This window comes from Saccopteryx leptura, chromosome 1, assembly GCF_036850995.1.
Source record: "Saccopteryx leptura isolate mSacLep1 chromosome 1, mSacLep1_pri_phased_curated, whole genome shotgun sequence".
NCBI lineage: Eukaryota > Metazoa > Chordata > Mammalia > Chiroptera > Emballonuridae > Saccopteryx > Saccopteryx leptura.
Window position 1 is genome coordinate 28972309 of NC_089503.1, and position 13607 is coordinate 28985915.

The 13607-nt window shown below is 39.7% G+C and overlaps 1 protein-coding gene across 6 annotated transcripts in view; it reads right to left on the bottom strand.

Moving 5' to 3' along the window:
- The window catches only part of HIPK3 (homeodomain interacting protein kinase 3), a 128647-nt gene that overhangs the window by 60681 nt on the left and 54359 nt on the right, over positions 1 to 13607 (bottom strand). For all 6 annotated transcript variants that reach the window (XM_066363684.1, XM_066363666.1, XM_066363712.1 and 3 more), the window contains exon 2: positions 11122 to 12220. In XM_066363684.1, coding sequence (XP_066219781.1) covers positions 11122 to 12218 — 1097 coding nt within the window. In that variant the 5' untranslated portion in view covers positions 12219 to 12220. The remainder of the gene's footprint in view (positions 1 to 11121; positions 12221 to 13607) is intronic.

A 13607-nucleotide genomic window follows, 5' to 3' on the forward strand; every position in this document is an offset into this window, starting at 1 on the left:
TGGCGCAGTGGATAAAGCGTCGACCTGGAAATGCTGAGGTCACTGGTTCGAAACCCTGGGCTTGCCTGGTCAAGGCACATATGGGAGTTGATGCTTCCAGCTTCTCCCCCCTGTCTCTCTCTCCTCTCTCTCTCTGTCTCTCTCTCTCCCTCTCTCTCCTCTCCAAAATGAATTTAAAAAAAAAAAGCTAGTCTAAAGGGACCACATATTATACAATTACATGTCCAAAAAATGTCCAGTATATGCAAACCTATAAACACAGAAAGATTTTTCATTGCCAAGGGCTAAGGGGATGGGGAGATTGGGGAAAGATGCCAAGGGGTGCAGGAGTAGAAGGGTGGGGTTCTTTTGGGGGTAAGGAAAATGTTCTAACGTTGACTGCGGTGATGAAATACAAATATGAGTATACTAAAAGCCATTTAATTGTAAACTTTAAATGGGAAATTCATTGTATGTGAATTTTATTTCAATAAGTCTGTTTAAAGAATAAACTTTAAACACTGGCCAGACAGCTCAGCTGGTTAGAGCATCACCCAATAGGCCAAGGTTACAGGTTCAATCCTCTGTCATCACATGTACAAGAATCTATCAATGAATGCATAAATAAGTGGAACAACAAATCAAAGTTTTTCTCTATCTCCCTTCTTCTCTAAAATCAATAAATAAATTTTAAAAAAAACTTTAAGAGCTCTACCAAAATGTTATTTGAAGGCCTAATAATATATGTAGTAATCAATGTCTGTGACCACAATGTATGGTGCTGAAAACCACTTTATTAAAGACTTTCAGAACCTTCTATTAAAACTTTTGCTAAAGCAAGACCAGTTGACAACCTTATATTTGTCTAATTAAGATATCCAAACAAAAACTATTTTTAGATACAGAGAAGAAATTGCCCAATTTCAGCCCAAAACAGAGCTTTTTTTAGGTAAGGGAGGATTAGTGACAGAGAACACACACTCTGTAAAACTAGTCAATCCTAACTCCCGTACTCTGGAGGCTCATTTAGGGGTCATCTCTGAACCCTCATATTAGGCTAAATGCCCTCCTCTGGGTTCTCATAGGACACTGCACACACCTCCCTAGCATTTTGAGACAAACTATTTTTCTCCTCCATTAAATGATGAAATCACGTTTTAATCACCTGTATCCCAAGTACCTACACCACAGTGCCAGCACACAAAAAGGGCTCAACAAAAATAAGAGTGTGAATTTGGACCTGTCTGACCGATATAAGCCTCAGGTTTCTACTTATTAAATAGGAATTCCATTAATTGTCTTACCTAACTCAAAAGGATGAGACATAAGAAACAAAGTAGAAAATATATGTAAAATCACTTGAAAAAACTTAGTATCATACATGGTCTTCTATTTATTACAAAGTAGCCTGTATAAAATATTAGTTATTACTTTTTAAGTCATTCTATGTACCTTTACCTAATTACAGGAACACTGTCTTTGAAATTTAAGGATCAAAAACGCATGAGGGAGTGGGAATGCCCTAAACAGAAGCTGATTAGCCTAAATTAGTTATTCACCATTACAGGCCTGTCTGTCAGCTATTACTTGCAAAATAGGAAGCATTTTTTACTTCAACAACAATTAATACTAATTTACTTAGTACAGAAGCAAAGAATACAACTGCTATACAGGTTATTTTACAGCCCACGTTTGTGTCTCTATGTTCTGAAATGACTCAGAACCACAGGCTAAAATCTGTATTTAAAGAAGAAGAAAGAAAAAGATATTCATGACCTGAATGTTGCCACCACACCTCATAAATACAGCACCTTCTGCTGCCAAAACCTTTTATGCATTCAAGAGCCCTATGTGTTCTTGACAGAAACCATACTCAAGCAGCTGAATTTAGAACATGCTGACCTTGAGCAAATCAATGCCCTTAGCATGTACTTGTGGCTTATATCACCACAGAGCTAGACAGCCTCACCATCTATAGTAGTCAACAATTTCTGGCCACTGTCCTCCTGTCTATTTTAAGATATCCCTACTACATTTCTGTGTTGCACAGTTCAAAGAAATAAAATATCACATGAACCAGTGTTGAAATACAAATCATTTACCTTGGAACCTGGGGTAGGTGTGTTCTTACTGTGATTAGCTCAAAAATATTTAATTTGGTAAGTTTCCACATCCTGCTTTCATTTTTTAAATACAATAAATTTTTAACAAAAAGTAAAAAAAACAACAATCAAGAACAAGACACTTTCATTTATTGCTCAGTCAGATTTATAAGTAACCTCACTCATAAACTAAGCCAGATTTGGCAATGTTTTCAACTATAAACTGCAAAAAACATTGAAAAATAATAATGGTTCCCTACTATTTCCATGCACAATCATAATACATATTAAAACAGTACCTGACTAAAGACTATACCACATTTCACCAATCTACCTTACTATTTACTAAGTCTTAGCCCTGGCCAAATAGCTCAGTTGGTTAGTGTGTGGTCCTGATCCACCAAGGTTGTGGGTTTGATCATGGGTCACCAGTGAATGCATCAATAAGGGGAACAACAAACTGATGTCTCTCTTTCTCCCTCACCTTTCTCCCCTCCCCTTCCGCTCTAAAATCAATAAGTTAAAATATATATTTACTAACACTTCTAACTCTTGAATCTAACTGACATAAAGTCCAGTTTAATTTGTTTTTATCAACCAACATCAGTCAACATCGAATAAAACGTTAATACCAGTCTTTGTTTACAGATAAAAATTTCATATTGTTTCTAATTCTAAACACAGAACCTGTCATTTAGCATAGCAATTGTATAGTTTCTGAAATTCAGGTAAATTATTTACTCAAAATTTTTATATTAAAACAAACTTTAAAACTATGAATTGTACTTAGCGATTACTAATTTTTTTCCATTGCAAACAGAGGCTAATATTTGTGCAAAGGCCTTATGCTATTAGAAACCAGTATCATAAAATATTTAGCATTTTAGATTGCTTTTTGAAGGATTTCCTTTACTCTCTTGAAACATAAACAGATAATGTCAAGTATAAAAGTTAAAGTTTTTTTTCAAATAAAGAAAAGGAATGTAGGTATCACATGGACAAAATCTGATATGCAGAATAATGTAGGACTCAAATAAAATGAAGTCATTTATCAACAAATGAACTAAATATAGAGCCCAAGCAGCTGTGGCCTGTGGGTTTATATAATATGCTAGTTGACTACAAAAAGCTCTTGAGACAGACCCATAGAGTACAAAGGGAAAAGGGAAAAACTACTATTTTTCTCATGTTGTTAAATAAGATTTTAAAATAATTAGTTCAGGAAAAAATTAACTAAAAGCTAATGTTTTATTTCATTAAACTGAAAAAGTTTGTCACGGGAACAAATGATCAAATATATCTAATTATATGACATATATTAAATAAGAGTTACTACCTTGCCACAAGTATAATAAATTTTTTAATTAATTTATTTATTGATTTTAGCAAGAGAGGTAGGGGAAGAGAGAGACAGGATCATCCAGCTGTTCCTGTATGTGCCCTGCCTGGGGATTGAACCAGCAACCTCTATACTTCGGGATGATGCTCCAACCAACTGAGCTATTCAGCCAGGGAAACTATAGTAACTTCTAAACCATCTAAAAGGTTTTAAGACTCTAATACTAAAAATTATATAATCAGGAATGTACTAAAGGGTAAATCCGGCTATAGTCCTAATTACTAATACATATTTTAATAAACTCTATAACAGCAAGTGACAAAAGTGTGGTATTCTTCTGATAACCTACTAGAAGGACCTATGTTTGGAGATGATTTTTAAATGTATTTTTTTATTTACGTATGGTTGGTATACAATTTATATTGGTTATTGATTTCAGGTGTACAATATAGGAACTTGCCCTGGCTGGATAGCTCGGTAAGTTAGTTCATCATTCGATAAGCAAAGATTGCAGGTTTGATCCATGGTCAGAGCACACTGTTTCTGTGTGTGGGTCTCTCCCCCTCCCTCCCTCCCTTCCTTTCTCTCTAAAATCAATAAATAAAAATTTTAAAATAGAAATTCATCATTTTTATGCCTTACAATGTGATCATCCCACTAATTTGAATAATCATCTGTCATTGTGTAAACTTATCACAATATCCACTTTCCCCTTTTCAACAGTCCTCCCACCCCCTCCCTTCTGGTCTCTGCTTCTGTAAGTTTGTTTTTGTTTTGTTGTTTATAGATTCCACATATAAGTGAACCAAATGGTACTGTCTTGCTCTGCCTTACTTCATTTGGCATAACATTCTCCACCCATATTGTCACAAATGGCAAGATTCCATTCTTTTTTATGCTGTATAATGTTCCACTGCATATACACACCACATCTTCTTTATCCACTCACCTATTAATGGACACTTAGGTTACTCCCATAAGTTGGCTAATGTAAATAATAACTTTAATGAACAAAGGGGTGCATATATCTTCCAATCAGTGTTTTATTTTTTTTTTAAGTGAGAGGTGGGGAGATAAGACTCCCACATGTGCCCCAACCAGGATCTACCCGGCAATTCATCTGGGGCCAAAGCTGGAATCAACCGAGCTATCTTCAGCACCTGAGGCCAACGCTTGAACCAATCAAGCCAATGGTGGCAAAAGGGGAAGAGGGAGAGGAAAGAGAGAAGGAAGAAAGGGAAGGGAAGAGAAGCAGAAGCAAATGGTTGTTTCTCCTGTATGCCTTGATGGGCGATTGAACTCAGGATGTCCACACAATAGGCTGATGCTGTATTCACTGAGACAACCAGCCAGAGCAGTTTTCATTTTCATTGGATAAATGCCCAGAAGTGGAATTGCTGGGTCATATGGTGCAACTATTTTAATTATTTTTGAGGAAACACCATTTGATTTTCCAGAGGCTACACCAGTTTGCCATTCCACCAACAGTGCACAAGCGTTCCTTTTTTCCTACATCCTTGCCAACACATTATTTTTGACTTTTGGACAATGAACATTCTGACTACTGCAAGGTGGTATCTCGTTGTTTTGAGCTGCATTTCTCTGATGATCAGTGATGTTGAGTATCTTATCCTATATCTGTTGGCCATCTGTATGCCTTCTTTGGAGAAATGTCTTTTCATGGTCTCTGCCCATTTTTTGATTGAACTGCTTATTTTTTGTTATTGAATTGTATGAGTTTCTCATATATTTTGGATATCAAACACTTATTGGATATATCATTTGCAAACACATTCTACTCAACAGGTTGCCCTTTTGTTTTGTTGAAGGTTTCCTTAGCTGTACAGAAGCTTTTTAGTTTGACGTAGTCCCACTTATTTATTTTGCCTGTTTTCCCTTGCTTGAGGGGACATATCCAAAAAGATATTACAGTAATTGATGTCGAAAAGCTTACTTCCTATGTTTTCTCCTAGGCATTTTATACACTGCTCACAAAATTAGGGGATATTTTATAGCTTCACACTCATTTTGAAATATCCCCTAATTTTTGTGAGCAGTATATCTCTCCTTTAATTCTAAATGATTAAGTTGCTGGATAAAGTATGTACAGAGATTCCTTTCTTCTGAGTACTTTAAATATCTCCCACCACTCCCACCTGGCCTGTAAAGTCACTTCTAAAAAATCGCCTGACAGCCTATGGGGTTTCCCATGTATGTGACTATTTTTCATACTTGCTGCCTTTAGGATCAACTCTTTATTCTTAACTTTTGCCATTTTAATTAGAATATATCTTGGTGTGGGTCTCTTTGGGTTCATCTTGTTTGGATCTCTCTGTGCTTCATGGACCTGGATGTGTGTTTTCTTCCCTAGATTTACAAAGTTTTCAGATACTGTTTCTACAAACACTCTTTCTGTCCCTTTCTCTCTCTCTTCTCCTGGAATCCCTATAGTACAAATATGAGAATGCTTCATGTTGTGCCAGATCTCTTAAACTAAACTCATTTTTGGTTTACTGTTCTGTTTCCACTATTCTGTCATCCAGGTCATAAATCTACTCTTCTGTGTTAACTAATCTGTCAATTCCTTCTAATGTATTTTTCATTTCAGCTATTATATTATTCATCTGGTTGGTTTCTTTTCTGTTTTCTTCTCTCTTTTTTTTTAATTTATAGTGATAGTGAGTTTATTTTATTAGTAAAGCAGTTAGTGATACAGAGAGTGGGCTACTCAGCAGGGAAGCATTTTTTACATTTTCTAGCTCTTCACTTTGAGACGACACTATAATCAACCAAGCTATCTGGCAAGGGCACATTTTCTCTCTCTCTGTTGAAGCATTCTCTGGTCTCCTCTATTGTATTCTCAAGGTGCTGGGCATCCTTATGACTGGTTCACTGAATTCTTTATCAAGCAAATTATTTATCTCCCTTTCATCAGTGTTCTTCTCTGGGCGTTTTTCCTTGTTTCCTTCATTTGGGGCATAGTGTCACCATTTTGCTTGATTTTCTATGTTTGTTTCTATCAGTTGTAGAACAGCTATCTCTTCCAGTCTTGAAAGAGAGGCTCTGCATAGACCAAACACTGAATAGTTCTGGCAGGCTGCTTGTAGTAAGGGCAGGTGCTTGCAGTGCCTGGTATGTCACCTGGCCTGAGGAGTGTGTTCGGGTGGTGGTAGCCTGGTGTATGCTTGCTTCCTTGCCCTTCTAACCTGCGTGGGGTTGCCTGATGCAAACAGGACTGTTCCATAGGCTCTTGGAGTGCCCTATCGCATTATCTGTCTATGCTTCCAGCTGGGTCTGGAAAGGGTTTCTTTGCAAGCTTGAGACTCAAGGCTCTACCACCTCCCTCCTCCCCTCACCTGTTGGGGCAGGCCTACCTGTGTGCATGCATCCCTTAGCACTTGCTATTTTTGCTCCCTTTCAGGGCCATACAACTCCTGGCACACTTGGCCATGCCTCATTCACTAAAAAAGCACCCTTGTGCCTGACCTGTGGTGGCACAGTGGATAAAGTGCCGACCTGGGAATGCTGAGGTCGCCAGTTCAAAACCCTGGGCTTGCCTGGTCAAGACACATATGGGAGTTGATGCTTTCTGCTCCTCCCCCTTCTCTCTCGCTCTCTCTCTGTCTCTCTCTCTAAAAAAACTAAATTTAAAAATAAAAAAATTTAAAAAATTTAAAAAAAAAAAGCACCCTTGTGCTTGGCTAGTTGCTGAAGTTATCAGTTAGGGCAGGCACTCGGCAGGGCCACTTTGCATGCCTGCATCTCAATGCCCTGTTAGCACCACCCTTTCTCTAAGGCAGGCCTGCGTAAGGACACACAGCAGTGCTTTGCTATTTCTGCCTCTCTGCCAGTGGTACAGCAACTCACGAGCTCCGCAGGACCCCTCTTGCTACACTGGGCGCCCTGCCTGAGTGTCCTATTGCTTTGTCTGCAGTCGGAGTAAAGTCTATGGGGATGCTCTGGGTGCCTTTCTAGTTTCACTCACCCTTTCTCCTGGTGGGGTATCCTTATGTATGCACACAGACCTTTAGTAGTTCTGAACGCTCTGGGCACACAGCAGCACCCCTCTCACTATGCACAGGTCTGCCCTGTGTGCTGTTCTTACTGTCACTGTCCTTGGTCAGAGTAGTAGGGTCTGGGCAGGGCTGGTCTGCATGCTGCCCAGCTCCAACCTTTCTCCAGGTGGATCAGCCTAATATGTGCACAATCTGTGTGGGCAGGGGCAGAATTCTTACACAGGTGCACACACAGCAGCACCCCACTCACTCAGGATGGGGCAGCCTGGAGTGTGGGTACCACAAAGTTTTTCTAAGTCCCTTCAGGCTGGGCAGCCTCACTTGTGTGTGTGGCAGTGCCCCATTGTCTCCACACTTTCTCTAGACCAGACATCCTATTATAGTACTGCACTGTTTTGTTAGCTTGCCCAGTTTTTAAGAGAGAGCCCCAAGCAAGCCTGCAGAAGCAACCCACTATCTCCGTACTTTTCTCTGGACAGGTAGGTGCTGCAGTGTTTGTTGACTCCACATTCTATTTAGGAACAGGAGCCCCTTAAGCACACAGACTGGTGGGGGCATGAAGCAGAACCCTGCTGCACCTGATGGGTCATTCTCCAGAAGGAGGCCCTTGTTTACACACTAGGGTGCCCTCCTGTTTCTGCTGGACCCACCCTCAGTACAGGTGTCTGGGATGTGCGACAGCACCATGTAGAAGGGAGCACCTGTCTGCTAGCCAGGTTCAGGGGAATCGTAAATAATGAGGCACTCCAGCCCTGGCCAGTTGGCTCAGCGGTGGAGCGTCGGCCTAGCGTGCGGAGGACCTGGGTTCGATTCCCGGCCAGGGCACACAGGAGAAGCGCCCATTTGCTTCTCCACCCCTCCGCCGCACTTTCCTCTCTGTCTCTCTCTTCCCCTCCCGCAGCCAGGGCTCCATTGGAGCAAAGATGGCCCGGGCGCTGGGGATGGCTCTGTGGCCTCTGCCTCGGGCACTAGAATGGCTCTGGTCGCAACATGGTGACGCCCAGGATGGGCAGAGCATCGCCCCCTGGTGGGCAGAGCATCGCCCCTGGTGGGCGTGCCGGGTGGATCCCGGTCAGGCGCATGCGGGAGTCTGTCTGACTGTCTCTCCCTGTTTCCAGCTTCAGAAAGATGAAAAAAATAAAAATAAAAAAAATAATGAGGCACTCCAGTTCCTTCCGCCTGGGGTGCCCTCAGCTCCCGGAGGGCTCTGTGTTTCCCTAACTCCCCCCGTGCCATCACTCACTCTTGCCTGTTGTGCAAAGGCTGTTCAGTTGGCTCACAACTGTCTTTCAGGAGACTTTGCTCTTAACGTAAGTATACATTTGATGCATTTTTGTGAAGGGGCCAGCTCAGCGTCCACCTCTGTGCCGTCTCGGACCCACTCCTGGAGTTGATTTCTGTAGTAATTAATTTTCCTTTTATTTTGTCCTGGGTACTACCTATATATTTGTAAGAAGCTAACCAGAGTGAGAGGATAGTGCAAAGGCAGATGCAATACCTGAAAATAACTCCCCCTTGGTGAACCTAAATTAATAATCCTCATGTTCTAACAATGTCTAACAAACTGCATATGTTCATCTATTTTCTTACTTATTCACAGCCAATACTGGCAGATACTATATATGCCCACTGTGATGGGACTCATGGGACCAAGACAATGAATTTGTTCAGGCTGACATGAAAAAATTCCTAAAAATGATAAAACTATGAGCCTTCCAGGTAGCTCAATTGCTTACAGCATCATCCAGATACACTAAAGTTATGGATTCAATCCCTGGTCAGGGCACATACAAAAATCAACCAATGAATGCATTGTTGGGTAGAACAAATCGATGTTTCTCTCTTCCTTTCTCTCCTCTAAAATCAATAAATAAAACTTTTTAAAATTTATTAAACTATTAATTCAAATCAGTTATATACACAAAAAGATATTTTGAAACTTCGCAATCATTAGCTAGCCTTAAAACTATCTATTATAGCCCTAGCCAGATAGCTCAGTTGGTTAGAGCATCATCCCAAAGAACAGAGGTTGCCGGTTTGATCCCTGGTAAGGGCACGTACAGGAGCAGATCAATGTTCCTATATCTCTTTTCTTCTCTCATCCCCCCCTCTCTAAAATCAATACCATAAACATTTTTAAATGTTTATCTATTATACTCAAGGTGAGCATTTTATTAATCATGACATTATAGTACTTGATCAATATTTACATGAAATTATTTTTATCTTTAAATTCCTCCCATAGCACTAACACACATCTTATAAAAATGTGGCCTGAACACTTGTGACAGCCAAAGAAGTGTCTGCATCTTAAAATCATTAATTAAAGTAACTTTCTGAATTCTTATATATAACTTTTCTAAATGTTCAGTTATATATGATTATGTCTTACATATTACTTTTATTTTTTAATATTTTTATTTATTAATTTTAGAGAGAGAGGAAGGGAGGGGGAAGAATGGGGAGAGGAAGAGAGAAGGGGAGAAAGAGGGGGAGAGAGAGAGAAGGAAGAGAGAGGGAGGGAAAGAAGGGTAAAGAGAGGGAGGGAGAGAGGAAGGGAGGGGGTAGAAAGAGAGAGAAGGAGAAAAAACATTGATTTGTTGTTCCACTTATTTATGCATTAACTGGATGATTCTTGTATGTGCCCTGAATGGGGACTGAACCCACAACCTTGGTGTACCAGGACAACACTTCAACCAACTGAACTACCCAGCCCGGGCTGATTATGTCTTTAATAAACTAACTCACTTAAGTACTAAAATGCCGAAAGATATATACAAAAGGTACTATAAACCCTTTCCCAACATATAAAAACTTGTTTGATCACCATTAATTGTCGATTATTCCTTCAAGTCTTCTATTAACAATAAAAATAACCAAAGGAACCCTGGCTAGTTGCCTCAGTGTATAGAGCACTGGCACAACATATGGATGTCCCAGGTTTGATTGCCAGTTCAGGCCACACAAGAGAAGCAACCATCTGCTCCCCTCCCCCTCCCTCTCTCCTTTCTCTCCTTCTTCCTCTCCCACACCCAGTGGCTAGACTGGTTCAAGTGTTGGCCCGGGTGCTGAGGATAGCTCAGTTGGTTCGAGCGTTTCATCCTCAGTGTTAAAAATAGCTTGGTTGATTTGAGAATCGGCCCAGACAGGGTAAGTTATTGGGTGGATCCTGGTCAGGCACATGAGGGAGTCTGTCTCACTATCTCTCCTCCTCTCACTTAATAAAATAAAAGTAAAAAATAAAAATATTAACCAAAAGTCTTGCCTGACCTGTGGTGGTGCAGTGGATAAAGCGTCGGCCTGGAATGCTGAGATCGCTGGTTCAAAACCCTGGGCTTGCCTGGTCAAGGCACATATGGGAGTTGATGCTTCCTGCCCCTCCCCCCTTTCTCTTTCTCTCTTTCTCTCTCTCTCTCTCTCTCTCTCTTCCCTCCCCCTCTAAAATGAATAAAATAAATAAATAAAAAATAAAAGTCTTTGGCATTGAACTTTGCAGTAAAGATTACTATTCTGCTAAGGCAGATTTTAGGCCTAAATTTTTAAAATCTTTTTAAAACCTCAAATCTAAACTGATCTTGATTTCTTTACCCAAAACAGTTTTTTTTCATCAAATATACACACCAAATTATTTCATATAGCATAAAATCAACATTTATTTAATAACCAAAAAGTAACTGCCACCTACCTGTAGTACCGAGATTGTAGATATGTTGAACAAACGGTCTTTGATACGTGACTGGCCGACCCAAAGTCTATTACTTTAACCCTGTAAGGCTGCCGAACAGGATCCACCAACATAATATTCTCTGGTTTGAGGTCAGCATGAATTAAACCAAGACTTTTCAATTTTTTCAGTGCAGTAGCCACTTGCTGAAGAATGGGTCGAATTACTTTTAGTGGCAGGGGACTGAATTTATTTTGTTTCAGAAAGTCATACAAGTTTTGTTCCAGCATCTCAAAGACTAAACAAGTATGATTACGGTGCTGAAAGCATTCATAAGCCCGAACAAAGTTATACTCATCGGCATTTTCAGTACTGAGTCTTGCTAATATGCTCACTTCTATTTGACCTTGACGTGCATAAGAAGGATGATTCTTCAAAATTTTGATTGCTACAATTTCATTTGTCCCTCTTTTCCAGCATTTGACTACCTGGCCAAAAGTGCCTCGACCAAGAAAATCAAGAACTTCATAAGTATTCTTCATGGAGCATAAGACTTCATGCTGTACTAACTGATAGTCACCTTCTCCAGTGGTACAATTCTGTTTTGTTCCTGTGGTAGTTGTCACAACTGTCACTGGATTTCCCATGTTGGTTTGCAACATTGCAGGAAGTATGGACAATTCATCGACAATCTGCATTGCGCTATTATGATTATCCAACTCCTCACTCTTGCGCTTCAATCCACATCGCTGAGGGCCTCCTAGGAAATGTATCCTATGTCTCCACGCCCCGATCTGGGGTGCTGCCACTTGAGTTTGCTGCGCCTGAGCTGCTATTACCTTTGTAGCACCCACAGTATTTTTTAAAACAACAGCACTTGTCTGCAACGAGAAGTTATGTCCTCGAGGCCTGTTAAATGCTATCTCTGTCTGAACACCACTACCCTTTGTGAGAGGGTGGGAATTTCCAATGTTTCTACCATTCACATAGGTCCGTGGATAGTTTCTTTCCTGGAATACACAACTGGTTGGCTCTACTTTGAGTTTCTTCACACTACAAAAGGCACTTGACTGAGTTTGATAAACATATGGTGGGTAGACCAAGACTTGTGAGGCCATACCTGCAAAAGAAGGAGAAAAAGGACATATTAACTACAAAATGTTTAATTTTAAAAATCTCATGAAGAAAACTTTTAAGGGTCAAATCCATAATTTATAAAAATAATTTATTTCCATCAAGGTTTTTTCCCTTAAAGAAGATAGGTGTTTTCAATACCTCTTACTCTTTAGTTAGTGCTTCAGCTATTTTGAGTGTTGCATAAAAGTCACATCTGTGACCCACACCCCTAAAAACATTGAGAAAGACAGATGATGAACAACTCACAGATAAGAATTTCTAAAACAGCTATTATAAAAATACTCAGGGATTTAAACAAAAGCCTGAGCATAAATAGAGACTTCAAAAGCATTTTAAAAAAAGAAAGGGTGAGCTTAGAGAAGCCTGCATATCATACACAGATGGTGAGAAACTTGACAATAGCTAACAAAATTGCAAATAGATATGTCCTCTGACCTAGAATCAGTCAACTCATTTATAGTTAGTACAAAAATATTCAGGCAGCACAGTGTAAAGCAACACAATATTGGAAATAACCTAAACATCCATTTAAAAGACACTGGTTAGATACATCTTGATAAACAGATCAACAACAGTCTTTAAAAAGAATAAAAAACAACCTATATTACCCTATTATGGCCTGATTCCCAAGATAACTTTATCATCTGAAAAAAAGCAAGTTTCAGAAAAATCTGTACTTTACAATAAATGTTTATCATGTGTTTAATTAAAAAAAGGAGACCTATATGTATATATTTGCATATACATTAGAATAGCTATACATACATAAAGAAATTATAGGTGTCTGACCTTGGTGGTACAGTGGATAAAGTGTCGACAAGGAAGGCTGAGGTTGATGGTTCAAAGCCCCAGGCTTACTGGATCAAGGCACATGCGTTCAAACTACTACGAGTATATGCTCCCACTCCCCCTTCTCTCTCCTCTCTAAAATCATACATAAAATCTTTAATAAAAAGAGAGAGAGAGAGAGAGAGAGAGAGAGAGAAAGAAAGAAAGAAAGAGAAAGAGAGAGAGAGAGGGAGGGAGGGAGGGAGGAAGAAAAAGAGAGAGAGAGAAAGGAAGGAGGGAAGGGGAAGAAACAAAGGAAAAGAAAGTATAGGTGCTTCCTCCTGAAGGGTGTTTGCTGTTTTCTGTTCTGAAAGAGCTACATTTAATTCCAGTCTTCACAGATGACATTCATCATGCTCTCCACTACTCAAACTGATAATCACTAGACCTGGTTTGAAAGAATAATGCATATTCAATTAGAATCTGCAGACATTTCATAATTATTCCTGGTATTACATTTTTCATCATTTGTGAGCTGATGTCCATTTATGAAAGTATCAGGAGACAGAGAAAATCACCAGGATCCAACTAGAAGAATCATT